The sequence below is a fragment of the Anabrus simplex genome, chromosome X (genome assembly GCF_040414725.1).
Source record: "Anabrus simplex isolate iqAnaSimp1 chromosome X, ASM4041472v1, whole genome shotgun sequence".
Lineage (NCBI taxonomy): Eukaryota > Metazoa > Arthropoda > Insecta > Orthoptera > Tettigoniidae > Anabrus > Anabrus simplex.
The window spans coordinates 157,778,142-157,794,189 of NC_090279.1; the positions used below are offsets into that span (position 1 = coordinate 157,778,142).

Genomic DNA, 16,048 nt, shown 5'->3' on the forward strand with positions numbered 1-16,048 from the left:
CCGACTGTCGGCAGCCCTGAAAATGTTTTTCCGTGGTTTCCCATTTTCACACCAGGCAAATGCTGGGGCTGTACCTTGATTAAGGCAACGGCCATATCCCTCCAATTCCTAGGCCTTTCCTATCCCATCGTTGACATAAGACCTATCTGTGACGGTGCAACGTAAAGCAACTAGCAAAAAAAAAAAGAAAAAAACATTGTCGACAGCACTGAAGATGGTTACCGTGGTTTCCCATTTTCACAGCAGGTAAATGCTGGGGCTGTACTTTAATTAATGGCCATGCCTGCTTTCTTTCCACTCCTAGCACTTTCCTATCCCATCATCGCCATATGATCTATCTGTGTCGGTGTGATGTAAATTAACCTGAAATATTGTATAATTAGCAGATATCTAGGTTATGATAGCTGGGCGGTCCGTGAAAGGTCCTAGGGAGAGCACTGTGTATGGGTTCAATATTGTTGAAGACTTAAAATTAAACAATTTCAATTTGCAAAATCGTAATGATTGGGTATTAAATTTTTTAATTTTGTATTACAAAACACCCAGCACGTAGGCTACACAGTGTGGTCACATATCTGTGAGATTGCACTTGGGCAGTGGTGTGTTCGAGTCCCACTGGCGCCAACAGTGAAGATGGTTTCCCTTCTTTGCAATAGGCAGGCAGATATACTAAGGCCGTACCTTAATTAAGGCCACAGCTGCTTCCTTCTGAGACCCATTCCATCGTTGCCATCAATCGGTGCTATATAAAACTCATAGCCAGAGACATCGTTATGAAGCCCATAACATGATTATAATTGTTCATAAAGGTGGAAAACAAGTATATTCATGTTCTGTGTTCTTATTCAAAATATGCCAAACATCTGCATGTTTCAGGCTCCATTTGTCTTAATTGCATTCATAATGACTTTTGTAAATTCCTGCCGTAGAGTTGTATAATCGAACATTTTATTTAAACTTCATGGGACATTTTTTATTATTATTAATATTATATGGAGCATTAAGCATATCTGCTAAATGGGAAGTGAAAAACTGTGACGTTATTTTTCAGAACAATGAAAGTTTCAAACGTGTGGTTTACTGTCCTCATAGTCTGTTCCTTTATATGAGCTCATAATTTCTGTAGAATTGTGTGATAATGATCAAATACTCAAGTGGAAGTGTCATGTGGTATTGTCTGGATGAATTTTATAAAGAAGTCTTAGTTTTGGTTTAAGCATCCATTTCTAACAAAGGTATTTTCACTGAAAATTTTGTATTTTGGAAACAATTTCTCATCAGAACACAGGAAATATTTTATGATCTCTCTCCTCTCTTATTTGCAATTTGTATGCACATCTTCCTCAACTGAAATGTGTACTGGTATGTATTCAGTGTGCAAGTAACTAAATTAGTATTTGTGAATTTTGTGATGTTGGTAACTCATTTGATGTGATGGTAACAATTGTGCAAACTTTCCTTACCGTAGTTCTCCCCCTGTGAGTGGGGGCAGTAGAATAATACCCACGGCATCCCCTGCCTGATGTAAGAGGCAACTATAAAGGGTGCCATGGGAGCTCCGAGCTTGGGTAGGCATCCGTGGAGCCCTTAGGTGAATCCTGGCATTGCTTCCACTTGTGCCAGGCTCCTCACTTTCATCTACCAAAATCCCATCTACCTCGGTCACCACCTGTTCTTTTCTGACCCTGACTGTATTACGTATGGAAGCCTAGAGAGTCTTATTTTCACGCCCTTCATGGCCCTGGTCTTTCTTAGGCCAATACCTCCATTTTTTCGTAGTGTCGACCCCCTTCGATTTCTTCTCTCCGATTAATATATAGAGGATTGTTGCCTAGTTGTACTTCCTCTTGAAATAATAATCACCACCACCACCACTCTTATCGTAGTCGGTGCGATAAAACTGATTAAGACATAAATGATCGGAAATTGCATTCTTTATAACTTTTGTTATGTAGTTCTTTTCAATAGGACCAATCATCCAGGGTGAATAAAATTATTTATAGCCTACATTGTAGTGGCATATTCCCCGACATAAAATACCAATTTTCAATGAGTTCTGTTCAGCCATTTTCTTGTGACAGAAATTATGAAAATTTAACACCCGGATAGTACGAGTCCCTGTGATTAGTACACCTAGGTAAGGAACACCATAGGTTTGCGTTGCCTGTAAATGGCGCCGCAATGTGAGAAACGCCATGGGTGTGTGTTACATGTGCGCATTACATTACCTGTGAGTAGTACCATCCGCGAGTCTACGCTACTTTTGATTAGTATCGCAACATGACAAATACCGTGGTTGTACTTTCCCAGCGATAAATACCATTATGAGGGGCAGATGACCTGGTTTTTGGACCCCTTTAGATTACAAGCATCATCGATTCAGGATTGTGCTTTAGAAGCAGTCCCTTGGTCAGTAATACTTCTGCTTAACGCTAGTTGCTGGCAATGTGGGGCATTACAGGTCGAATCCACTGATTGTTCTAAATTCATATCCATCCATTCATTCTTCGTCATTGTGTTTTGAACCCTGGTCAGTAGATGATTTTGGACTTTGAAATTGTTATTATATTTATCTCATTTCATACCATTAGGGGTCGATGACCTAGATGTTAGGTCCCTTTAAACAACAAGCATCATGGCAAGGAGATTTGTGGTGAAGGCGAGATGTTTGGTGGCCTTGACATATACTAGGAACTGTCCCATCATTCGCCTTACTCCAGGCGAAAGGAAAACCGTTCTCAGGACAGCCAGTGGTAGGGAAACAGCCTCTTTCTGTGTCTCAAATGCAGAGGTGTAAAGCCATGGCCACCCGTCCTCTGTTCGGTTGGCCGGTCAGAGTGCAGTGCTGTCAGACCACGGATTAGCCTACTCTGCAACCACTGACACAGATTTCTGCCTTTGATGTACAGTAGGTACAAATGGCACCGTATTTGAAGTGAATTTCCACCGCCTTTGACTGGCATTTTGATTAGGTCACAGCAAAGCCCCTTGCACACGGTAATGTTGTGGAAGGTAGCAGCATGTTGTTCGTAATACTGTACATAAATTAGCGACCAATTCCTTGAACGTAGATCTAATTGTTTTGTGCTGGATCAGCTGCCATATTATTGTACGTAGATCCTGATGCTACATATTTCTTTCAATTTATTGGAACTCCTCCCCTGCGGATGGACTGAAAGGAAGCATTATTTGTACTTCCTGCATGTTGTAAGAGGGGAACAATCACAGAATCTGTAATCGCTTTCTTGTCTTTTAAGCCTATAAACATATTCATGATTCTATCCTTTTCCATGTAACAGAGAAATATAGATATATCTTACTGTCACATGAAATAGAACATTTTTAAGTACTGTAAATACAAGGATTGCATACATTTTTGTAGCTTGACATGGTTTATTATCTAAATGCAGATGACTGATTGAATGATATGCTGTGTTTTGATGCAATATGTAGGAACAGAGTATGTGCTATCCTGTCTTGGTTTCTTCAAACACTACTCTGCCAGAGACTTGCCATCCTCTAGCAGATACAAAAGTACAAATCTCAATATTCCTCAGTGTGTGGCCCTACATGCCTCATTTGACAGACTGAAAGATGTATCATATAGTAAGTTTCTTGAGATAATACAAATGATGTTGCCATAAGCTTTTGACTTGTGTTAGACTCCAAAAAGAGAGAAAAGTATTTATTATGTTGTAACTTGACAGTTCCAGTCTTTCTTTCATAAATGAATGATTTTGTGTTGTATTGTATTGTTTTCTGGCTGATGAATATTAATTCATGATTAACACTACTGAATGTAACTTAATGAAATTATGATATACTATGATCACAAAAAATTTGTGGCAATTTCTACACAATTTTTATACCTGTAATACTGTGGATAGTAGGTAGAATATAGCTCCATAAATCAAAAGATCATGTTTAATTTCAATTTACCTTTGAATCCTACAAACTCCCTCCTTAGCATATGAGTTTCCTTTAATCATTTTGGTTCCTGTGTATAGCTTTCTTTCTTACATTGTATTTATATTTCATTTTCTGCATAATACTATTGACTATTGAGGTTGGCTCAGTGTGTGTTAAAGGGGACCGAGGTACGAGGTGATGTTAGTGTCTATTTCTGTCGTAGTTCATAATCAGAGATAATTATTGCCAATCCCACTCACCTTCTGGTCACTTCCTCCCTCCCACCCTTTGCAAGTTAGCTTCTTTTTTCCTCAGCAGGAAAAAGCAGCACAGGTCAGTCCAGTTAATCCCTTCCTTCATGGCTTTGTGAATTAGTAAAAATAAAATTATAATAAGCAGCACAGGCTGGTAAGCTTCTTTTCTCCAGCAAGAAAAAAGAAAAATAGAAATAATAATAATAATAATAATAATAAAGCACAGGCCAACCTTTAGGTGTATCATTGTTCAGAATGAAGTATTCCAAAAAAAAAAAAAGGTAAGAGAAAGAAAGGAAAGAAGAAGAAAGATATGAAAGAAAAGAAATGAATATATTTAAGAGAGGGGGTGGGAGGGAGGGTGAGAACCTGGGTACCCGACGCGACCCGCGCTAAACGATTTAAATCGCCCGCCCGGTAATTTTAGTTTTTCCCTACGACCACTACGAGCGCTAACGTGCAATTCCTGGTAGTCGTTGCGTCAGCCGCTGTGTACGGAAGTTAAAAATAACGTTGAGTGTCGACTCTTACTTATTCTCTTTGGTCTGGGCTTAGCCCTCGGAAGCGTAGGGTCTATGCGACTGTCACCCCCCTGTATCTGAAGTTTGTGATGCTATTTACATCGTGATGAACGCTCTTTGCCGTTTTTGTTTATTTCTGTAGTCCGTTGCCTCAAAATTCCATAAACATTCTTGTGTTTCAACTAAATATATCAGCTTTCTCGTCATCTCCCTCGTTCATTTCGTGTTCTGAGACATTGTAACCTGTAAAATGAACTTACGTAACTTATTCAATTATTACTAAGATGGGTATCTATTTTTCATTTACAAAAAGGATATACAGGTACGTATTTACGTTAATTTATTCCAGAGTGTGAACCTCTCAAACATCAGTATAATGTCACAGCAGACGGCCACGTGAGAAAGTTGCGCCACAAATATGATCTAAACTTTTCACGCCACTTTCAGATGGCGCAACTTCCTCTCTTCCGCTGTGTACACGATGCCACTTTTGACTTTGCACGCAACTTGGAAGTTGCGCAGAATTCGAGTGGCGCGTGCAACTTTTCGAATTGCATGACTGTTTACACGAAGACACTCAACTTTTCTTGCTCAAATCGAAGTTGCATGCCATTTTAGTCGCATCGTGGACGAGTAGCTTAAGTTATTCTAGCTCGTTGCCGTGCTCGTAGCTGGCCGGCTAATGGTCGATGGCGCGTGAAAACTTTCGTTCTGTTATAAAAGTAAACATACATTCTTGGGCGGGTTGGTAGGTCCCTGGCATTGGTAATGAACACATCTCTCTTCTAAAAGGATTTTGGTACAATTCATATATATTTCTTCGCGAAGTTGTGTGTTATATACTGGAGTACCTAGGGTAGGGCGCTACCGCAAATTGAATAATACCGCCTTGAGAGAACCACACAATCAGTCACAGATGACAGATGACAGATTTAATATTTAATTTTGTAATCGTGTATACGGCCAATTCACTGAATAATTCTGCATATCTCGACGGAAATTAATTTATCACAGCCAGTTTTTTTTTATAAATAATCAATTTTGCTTACGGAAAGCAAATAATGAAGTGTCTCAGGGTCTCAGCCGGTTTCATATTTGAGCCCACCGATGTTTATGACATTTTAAAAACAATTGAATACCGCATTCTCTTTGGCAGGCACTAAAGGAAATTAACACAGATAATCGCGAAGTGTGAAGTTAAATTTGATTTTGCGTTACATAAGTATCTTAATAATGCCATAGCTGTAATGTTACGTACAATTGAGATTCACCGGGGTCTTCAGACATTTTTTCCCCCTTTGATGTTCTCATACTATTCTTTGGCTGTTTAACCTATCAATTGACCTTATCGTTGTATTACGCACGCACTGTGATAGGAGATAGCCTATTGCGAAGCAGTCTATCTGGTTCGATCTCAGTCGTTCCCAACTTTATTTTTACGTACGTTACAGACTGATAGATGCAATAATGGCTACATGTTCTAAGACAATTCTACAATTTGGTAAGTTGAATTACCTGTCGTTCTCATTGTCTGGATTTAAGACTGGAAACACATTTTTAATAAACAAATACATTGAGAAAATAGCCTTTCCATGTGCTAACTTATAAAACCAATTTTAGAACATAACCTTTTACTTCATATGCTGACTTAACAAAATCAATTCCAGCCCGTACTGGACTCTGCAAACACAATTGGACGAGATCTCGAAATATATGGTCTCTGTCCTCATTACCAGAAACCCATCAAATGCTGTATAAAACTGTTCGAGATTTTACCGAAGCTGAATTGAAGCCAAATGCCGCAAAGTTTGACAAGGAACATCTGTATCCGAAAAATCAGGTAATTTTCACTTTTTTTTTTTCGGGGGTGGGGGGGTGGCGGGGGTGCATTCTGACATGACAAGATGATAGTATCTACACTGGCAAAGTTGATGTGAAACTTGTACTGTGATCTACATAAAAATTTGTATAATAGACCACCACCATAATGGTTAATTGTCCATGAATGTAAGTTCAGTGCTCATTCAAGCTGAGTAGCCTATACATATCTAAGAGCAATTAAATTTTTCAGCCGTATGTCTGTATTTGCCATCATGCAGAAGAACACTTTTCAAAAGAAATTCAATCCTCCTTCCCACACACTCGTGCTACACACACTTGATACACTCAGGTAAAGGTTGTAGTAAGAATTGATCAGAAACTGAAGAAAACTTCCACACTTGAAACAGAATCTGGGCACAGTGCCCATTTTACTACTGTGATCATGCTATTCATTAGGCCTGGGTACATAGTGGTGTTAGAGTATGACAACAGAAGTGTTGTTGATCTCGTTCAGATTTACTGGAAATGTTTGTATTTAGAAGGGTAGTTAAGAAAGGTCCCTTTTCACTACAATTTTCAACTGATTAGTTTGAGTAGATATATGTCGCATAAGTAGATTAACGCAGAAGCATTTAAACCATGGGTCTACCGTTGCATGCTTCTTATCAGTTGGGTAGACAGAATATAGAATGAGGAGGTATTGGCTGGGATGTATAAAGGAAGAGAACTCTGCAGAGCTGTTAAGATCAAGAAGCTTTCCTACTTTAGTCATATTGTGAGACAGCCAGGGAGGTGCACCTTCCTCCAAAAAATTATACAAGGGAGGGGAAGAGATGTTCTGGGAGACCATGCTTGTCTTGGCTACAGTGGTTCGGATAAACACCTATTTCGTTATTCAACGCAACCACAACAAAAGTAAACCAAAATGATTGCAAACGTCCGATGCAGCACTAGAAGAAGAAGAAGTCAAAAAAGAAAGTTGCCTACATAAATTTCTTGGCATCTCAATGTTGGATGTATAGATTTCTCACCAGATGTCCGACTTCTCAGCTGAATGGTCAGCGTTGAGGCCTTTGGTTCAGATGGTCCCGGATTCGATTCCCGGCTGGGTCGGGGATTTTAATTGCATCTGATTAATTCTTCTGGCTCGAGGACTGGGTGTTTGTGTCTATCCCAACACTTTCCTCTTTATATTCAGACAACACACCACACTACCAACCACCACAGAAACACGCAATAGTGATTATAATACGCGAACCTTTTCTTGAGCCCTGAGCTCCATAGTGCTGAATGGGAACTAGGGCTCAAGAAAAGGTTTGCGTACTATACATCCCTCCATAAAGGGTTGGCATCAGGAAGGGCATCCGGCTGTAAAATAGAGCCAAAGCCACATGTGCGATACACTTCACACCCGTAGCCCTAAATGTGTTGGAAAAGCAGTAGAAGAAGAAGAAGATAGATTTTTCGCCAGAATGTTTTTTTTTTAAGGTAAAATTTTTAAAATGAAGCTCTCCCCACCCCACTTGGTTCGTACCACAGTATTATTCTTGTTTGTTGCTGGGGACAGTTCATAGAAACTGCTTCACCCCAGGCCTAAAGAGCTTAAATGTGTTAAACATCGGCAATCAATGAAATTAAATTATGGTTTCCTTCTGACAACGTAATTTTTTATATAAAGGACAAAGGCAGGCATTTATAGACGTGGAGGCACATGCTTCCTGTAGTGCACCATCTCTGCATTGTCCTATATAGGAGGCTTGTAGTGGTGTCTCAATGGTGCACTAGCTGCCAGCATGTCAGAATGGTGTAGCAATCCAACTGATGAGCCCACTGCCACACTGGGGCACTGTATAATTTATATTTTATTTTCTCTTAGGTTTAGCACACTTTTTGGATTCAATTATGTTTTACATTAACTCCTTTTTTTTCACTGAATTTGTCTCAGCGAGTTATTTATTGCTCCATCTAGTGATGTAAATATTGTATATAGTTATTGTTTTTATTTCCGTCATGTCTCTTTTGTTTTTCTTTTGTTCCTTCATTATGTTTTTAGCACATTTTTAGCTTGTATTATGTAGATTACTTTAAGCCCCCCCCCCCTCCCCCCAATTTCACCAAACGATTCTAAACATGTTTGAATTTTATTGCTCCATTCTAATGATGGAATTATATTTTGTATTGAATTAGGAGGATACATTTAATGTTTCCTTTGTAAAACCTTGGCATTGTTTACATAATCTTGTAAAAGGATAGGACCATTCCTATTTACCGTAGATGACACTTTCATTGACTTGACTGCTCAGAACCAGTTCTGTGAAAAGTATTGTATTTCTGTGATATTAAGATTCTTTTTAAAATTTTCTTTTTTTAGATTAAGAAGATGGGTGAGCTGGGTCTGATGAGTGTTGACATCCCCGAGGAGTTGGGTGGAACTGGTTTAGACTACTTGGCATATGCTATCGCCACAGAGGAAATATCACGGGGCTGTGCTTCTGCTGGTGTGATCATGAGCGTCAACAACTCATTGTATCTGGGCCCCATAGCCAAGTTTGGCAACAAAGAGCAGAAGGAGAAGTTCATTCGACCATTCACAACGGGCGAGCGTGTTGGCTGCTTTGCTCTTAGTGAACCGGGTAAGTTCCATTGTCCAAAGGAGATGGTAAATGTATGGCTCTCTGATACACGGTGTGTATCTAACCATTTGTAATAAATGGTTACACATTCTTAGCTATAGTTCAGTTATTATGAGTTTCGACTTGACGTTTGAGCGCTGCCTTTTGGTGGAGGGTGAGTGAATTAATCAACAGCCAATCAGGCAGTTGATTGCTCCGATAGAGCGCGTTAGACTCCAGTTCCGGTTAGCAGTGTTGTCGATCTGTTGTTTACTGTAACCACATGCTATCAGCTGTGTGTTGTATTGTGCTCATTTCTCTTCGCAGTTTTTGTATGTCTTTATGCTTGGTTGTTCGTTTATATTTTGTAGTGTCGAGTTTATAAATGTATTGTTTAGTATTTTTAATAGTATAGCGCATTATATTGTAGTGAATAATGTGTAACAGGTGATCTAGTTTATATAGTAGCTTGGTTTAATATTTCATTCGGTAGTTATATAGTAGGTTAATTTTAGGCCCATGTGTGAATTTGATGTTCTGTCATGTCAGTGCCTACGTCTAAGGATGAAGCTCCCAAGAGAAGAAAGCTCTTGGGACATGGTACTCCACTAAGGAGCCAGGCCCAGGAAATTGTTTGTAATGTTAAGGAGTCATTCTTGACAAAGCACCAACAATTGCGGCTAGAAAGAATGAGTTGATTATGTGGTTGAAGGAGCATAATATTTCGGTTCACGATGACATGGGGAAGGGGGATCTTGTGTATCTCTTGAAACAAAACAAGCCTCAGTGCCCAATTTACGTGGTGGATGAAATAGCCAGAAGGAACGGGCATAAAGTAGTTCACCTTCCACTATACCATTGCCATTTTAACGCCATAGAACAGATTTGGGCCCAAGTGAAGGATTATGTAGCTGAGAATACCAGACTCTTCACAGTTTCAGAAGTTGAAAGACTTATTTTCGAAGCTGTAGGTCGTATAAGTGCGGAGGACTGGAGCAACGTTGTGAGACACACGAAATCCGAGATGATTAAAGCTTGGGAGAAAGAGTCTCACAGACGATTATGTTCAAGACTTTATCATCTCTTTAGGGTTAGGTGAGAGTGAAACATCAACAGACGATGACAATGCTGAAAGTGACTCAGAAATGAATGGTATATTCGCTTTGTAGGATTATTTCCTTCGTTACGGGAAACTGAATTTAACAGCAATGCGAGATCTTCTGCGTGGTGAGTAAAAATTTAATTTAATTTTCTCACATTTATCTGTTCGAGCATTGACATATTTTTATCTTGTAGCCTTATCCTAAATGTATTGTGTATAATTGTTCATCTTATGTGAATCATGTATGTTGCTACAAAGAATAACTGATTATGGACTTATATTCCAGTATTTAGGCCTACATTTCTGTTCGTATTGGGTATCATAAATCAGATGTTTGTATTTGTAGCAATTTGGCACCACCGCCTGACTTCCGGCTAACTCTCAAGTCAAAACTCGTAAAAACTGAACTGTAGTTTGCATTTTTATGAAGGTGAAAATCATGCAGAAATGATGTGAAATGACACCTAAAGTATATGAGAAGAGAGATCCTTCCTTTATGCTTGCCAGGGACCCACCAACCCATCCTTAGAAGTATTCTATAATATATAGAAAAATTAAATCCAGCACCACGACAGTCTGTGATGTGTGGTCATCTTCTGAGTTGCAGTTGCCTCCAATAGAGTTTGCTTAATGTCTCGCTACCACATTTTGTGAAAATAATGAAACCGCAGGGTTTGAAAGTGACGTGTCATGGCACATGATTGTTGTAGTTACATTCTATGCGAGGTAACCTGCACCTGGCGAGCCAAACCCGTCCTGGGATCTCCTGGCACTAAAAGCCATACGCCATTTCAGTATATGGGTATAGGAAAGGAACAAACACGAGGTAAGGTAATTAACCGATTAAGTCATTGTGGAGTGTGTTAAGAGACCTGCAATTGAAAGTCATCAGAACTCTATTCATTTTCAGTTGCAAGGCTCCCTTTGCTTGCCCCCAGCCCAATGATCTTGTCACTAGCCGGATCTAACCAATACAGTCCAATGGTTTTGTCACTAGCCAGACCTGACCAATCCAGCCCAGTGATCTGGTCGCTAACCGGACCTAACCAATCCAGACCATTGGCTTTGTCACTAGCCTGGCCTAAGTTCGTAAGTTGACACTCGCTGTGATGTCGTGTTAGCCACACCATGTTGCATTTTTAACCTCTCTTTTGTGAACTGGTTAGTTATGATTTACCTAACAAACATTGGGTACCTAAGTTCTATCAGAACGGACATTATTGATATGCTATTGCAGATTGTTGGTGTCATTAACTGGAGTAGCGTACACCACACTTTTCATGTGTCCTCAGATAAAAGTTCTATGGATCAAGGTCAGGAGACTGGGCAAGCCAAAGCACTGGACCTTGTTTACCCGACCCACTGTCGTGGAAAAGTGGTATCCAAATATCGGCGTGCATGCAAACTAAAGTGCGCTGGAGCCCCATTGTGGATGAACCACATGGCATGGCGAGCTGCTAGGGGCACGTATTCCCTTAGTACATGCATGTCCCTCGAAGAGGTCAGATATGCTGGTCCATTCAATCATTTGGGTAACATATATGGGCCAATCAATTGATCATGGATAATACCACACCACACATTGCGTCAGAGCACTGCTCTTCCAGATGTGGCCTCACTGTTGAACAAATTGTATGATCGATGACAAAAATGTCGGTATGGGCCCCAGGGGCTCTTAACTTGGGAGCGTAGAGTGGGGACCATCGGGCCCTTAGCTGAGTTCTGGCGTTGCTTCAACTTGTTTCAGGCTTCTCACTTTCATCTATCCTATCCAATCTCCCTGGGTTAGCTCTTGACTCTTCCGATCCAGGCGCTATTAGGTTACGTGGCCTAGAGTTTCTTTCATTTTCACACCTTTTATGACTCTTGTCTTTCTTTGACCAATACCTGCAGTTTTGGAGGTGTCTAACCGCTTCAATTTTTCTCTCTGATTAGTGTTAATGTGCCTTTGCTGGCGGGACCTAGTGTTTACAGTGCACTATGTCTTCTGGTATGGGCTAGAGCAATTTTGTTACTTTCATTGATCTGTCTCAGCTTTATCCTTGGCTTTGACAAAATGAAAGTGACTGAGGTATGAGTGATATTAGTAATGCCATTCCTTCTGCAGCCAGTCCCTGCTATGAATGGTGTGAAAATATTGCCCATAGGGTCGGTTGGTGCATGCATTTCAGTGGGCTTGGCAGACTGATATGTAATAGCAACTTCTGGTTCAGTGAGGAAAGCAACGGGAAACTACCTCACTCCTCATTTCCCTAGTATGCCTCTTCAGTGATGCCTAGGCCATCTATGACAGCTGATGGCAGAGCTGTTGAGGATCCCTGACGGACTGAACATACATACATTCATACATACATACATACATACATTAGTGTTTATAGAGGATGGTTGCTTAGTTGTACTTCCTCTTAAAACAAAAATCACCATCAGCATGGTAGTAGCCATGTGCAATGACTGTACCTCAATACCAACATATTGTAGGACTAATGTTCATAGAGGGAAATGTTAAGGGGTGATTTATGGGATCAGAACAAGAAAAAAAAATTTTGCTGAGTTTCTGAGGCATGTACATGGACAACCTCTTCCCGGTCAGCAACTTATGACGTACTCATTTCGTGGATCTCTGCTGCCATGTGCAGTTCTGTCCTGTATATTAGATGTTTTCCCTCTAGTATGAAAACCAAGTATCAGGTTAATATTCAAGGAGTACAGAGAGATGTGCAAAGCATTTAAATCATGGCCGGTATGGTCTCCATAAAGTTTGTTATTGCCTCAGACAACTGCCACTGATATGTCCCTTGCTTTCCACTGTATTGGAAAAGAGTTAGGGCAAAAAAGTTCGTAATCAATATTCTAAATCAATTTTGTTCAGAGCAGTTTTCTTTTAAAACCAACCACAAGAGCGATACCTCAAGTTTTATATTTTAGGCCCGCTCTGAATCCCCCTCCTGCTGAATTTTTAAAAACAATTATAGCTAAGATCCCACTTGCCCTAAACTTAAATACCGGTACCAAATTGAATGAAAATCCCTCTATTTGTTTTCCTATGATGCTGTAACAGATGAACAAAAATGAAACTGAATCCTTCATACAACATTTGTCCTGTGTGGTGTAAAATTCAAGTTTCGTGTTAATCTTTAAAAACTGCTCATACTGGGTGAGTTGGCCATGCGGTTGTGGGTGTTCAGCTGTGAGCTTGCATCTGGGAGATTGCGGGTTCGAACTCCACTGTCGACAATCCTGAAGATGGTTTTGCATGGTTTTCCATTTTTCACACCAGGTTGTACCTTAATTAAGGCCACAGCCACTTCCTTCCCACTTCTAGGTCTTTCCTATCCCAACATCACCATACTACCTATCTGTGTCAGTGCGACGTAAAGCCAGTTCACAATTAAGTATTTATTTATTTATTTATTTTTTTTTCACCTAGTCGATACAATGATTGCTTAAGGCAATTTAATGGTTAAAATTGTTCAATCTTATGTTAATTTTAAGGACACTTCCTCTTAAGCATTACTTTGTCAATTTTATATATTTTTCATCTAAACAGTGTTATGTGGCTGAAGATGTTGATAAAATTCGAAACATGTACCACTTTTAACCATTAAATTGCCTTAAGCAATCATTGTATCGACTAGGTGGAAAATAATAAATACTTAATTGTGAATCTATTGAAGTGCGATACGGACCATGAAACTGATTTTATGTAATAGTAAAGCCAGTTGTAAAAAAAAAAAAAAAAAAAAAAAAATGCACACAGAAAGATGATTTTATATAGAGAGATTTTCTTCAACGTAGCTTTCTTCATGTGTGTAAAGTGTAAAGTGTATGGAAGCATTTCTAGATACATTTTTCATACTCTCACTGCATGCAGTGGTTCTTCTGCATTCTGAATCATTTGTATCGGTCTTAAATATGCATTTTATTTATTCCTAACTCACTGTGGCCCTCTTCAAGCATTCCTAGTATAGCCTAAAATTTTTAATTTGCACATTGTTCTATTGTAGGCAGCTTCAGATGCAATAAACAACTGATACAGAATGAGATAAATTGGTAATACTTATAAACAGTAAAGCACATAATGGAAACTTCGTATTGAAGGGATATAACGAATACTAGACCTACCAGTTGACGCCAAAATAATCGCATGTTATGTATTTCGGCCGAATGATGATATCTAGGAGACTTTCTGAAGCTACGTGTGCATTGATATACCGGTAAGTAAGATATGTATGGATTGTTTTCACTTATTTATTGATTCATTGATCTATTCATTTCAGGGAATGGCAGTGATGCAGGAGCAGCATCGACTACAGCGAATCCTGGTAGTAGCGGTTCGTGGGTGCTCAATGGTACCAAAGCGTGGATAACAAACGGTTATGAGGCAGAAGCAACTGTAGTGTTTGCTACCACTGACAAAACCAAGAAACATAAGGGAATCAGTGCCTTTCTGGTACCTATACCCACTAAAGGTATATACTATCTCACTGATGAATACCTATAGTTTCATGCATGTATACTTTTCTTCTTAATTGATTCTAAGTGCCATGTTGTATTGAGTTAATTAAGAAACCATATGCAAAGAAATCGTATGACAGAGGAGAAGGAAATTGTTATGCTATCAAAGGCAGATTATTAAAGGCCAGTCATAATATTTATATTGAACATCCAGCTACGTAGTTGATGTTAGAACGAGTTCTCGGTTTAAAGTAGAAAGAGTCAGATAAGGTTATAATTCTTCTTCATCATTGTTCTTTCACATGGCTCATTTATTGAAACACGTAAATTATTATTTAGTAAGTGAGTTGGCCGTGCAGTTGAGAGCTTCCATTCAGGATATGGCGAGTTCAAATAGAGTATGGTTGCCTAATTGTACTTCCTTTTAAAACAGCAACCCTACCCACTTCCACTTGGCAGTTGTAACCTGTTGGATGACCTCTCTGAGGATGCATTTTCATGGTGTCCTTTGTTTGGAACTCTGTCCCTCTATGATATAGGCCTACCTATCTCTCTCTCTCTCTCTCTCTCTGTGTCTCTCTCTTTGTTTTTGTTTTTGGGGGGAGGTGTGGGGGGGCGCAGGGCATGGTGACATGTCATTAGCAATTCGAGAGTTTTCGCTATGCTGATCAATATTTGGTCAGCTGCGAAGCCTTGAATAAGGACTTTCCAACAAGTGCCCTTATCCGATTGACCCATCTCCTGGGTGCTCACCCTTGAGTTCTCCCTCCTAGTACCTTCCGTTCTACCACAATCTCTCCGTGGCTTCCTTCCTCCTTGAAATATGACCAAAGTATCTCGATAATATTCGGCTGATTTTCTCCATGAGCCTATCCTGAATTCTGATCTCCTCAAGAACTGAAGCATTGGTAATGTTCTGTTGAAGATATATGTTGGACTCCGTGATAGACCCACATTTCTATGTGTCAACTGCCTACCTTGTCTTTTCCTTGGAAAGCACCTATTGATCTCTTTTGCTTGCCTGTTAGGAGTAAGTTGTAAATTAGTACTGGTGTGATGCATGTGTTTAGTGCCTTGAATCTAATTTTACTGTTTAATCATTTGTCCAACAGGATCCCACTGGTGTCCGGTTAGCCATTTTTCTTCATTTATTCTCTTCAACACATACTATATGTACAGAAAGTTGAAAGTTTATTTTGGTTACAGTGCAGTTGTGAAAATTCAGTATTTACTGACTTGGACCACAACAAGCGACTTGCTCACACACTACAGTGTGATGGCAGTTGTGCCAGACCTGTAGCTTAAATCTTTATCAACAAAACAAATATGAACTAGGCCACATTGCTCAATAGGAGAGCAACCAACGCGAAATTG

At 39.6% G+C, this 16,048-nt stretch overlaps 1 protein-coding gene across 3 annotated transcripts in view; it reads left to right on the forward strand.

Moving 5' to 3' along the window:
* Arc42 (Activator-recruited cofactor subunit 42) overlaps window positions 1-16,048 on the forward strand; it is a 74,576-nt gene that overhangs the window by 24,177 nt on the left and 34,351 nt on the right. For 2 of the 3 annotated variants that reach the window (XM_067158857.2, XM_067158856.2), the window contains exons 1-4: window positions 5,848-6,185; window positions 6,352-6,524; window positions 8,877-9,138; window positions 14,497-14,688. In XM_067158857.2, the coding sequence (XP_067014958.2) occupies window positions 6,152-6,185; window positions 6,352-6,524; window positions 8,877-9,138; window positions 14,497-14,688 (661 nt within the window). In that variant the 5' untranslated portion in view covers window positions 5,848-6,151. Of the gene's footprint in view, window positions 1-5,847; window positions 6,186-6,351; window positions 6,525-8,876; window positions 9,139-14,496; window positions 14,689-16,048 lie in introns of those variants that run through there. The other variant, XM_068230692.1, reaches the window with a different exon arrangement.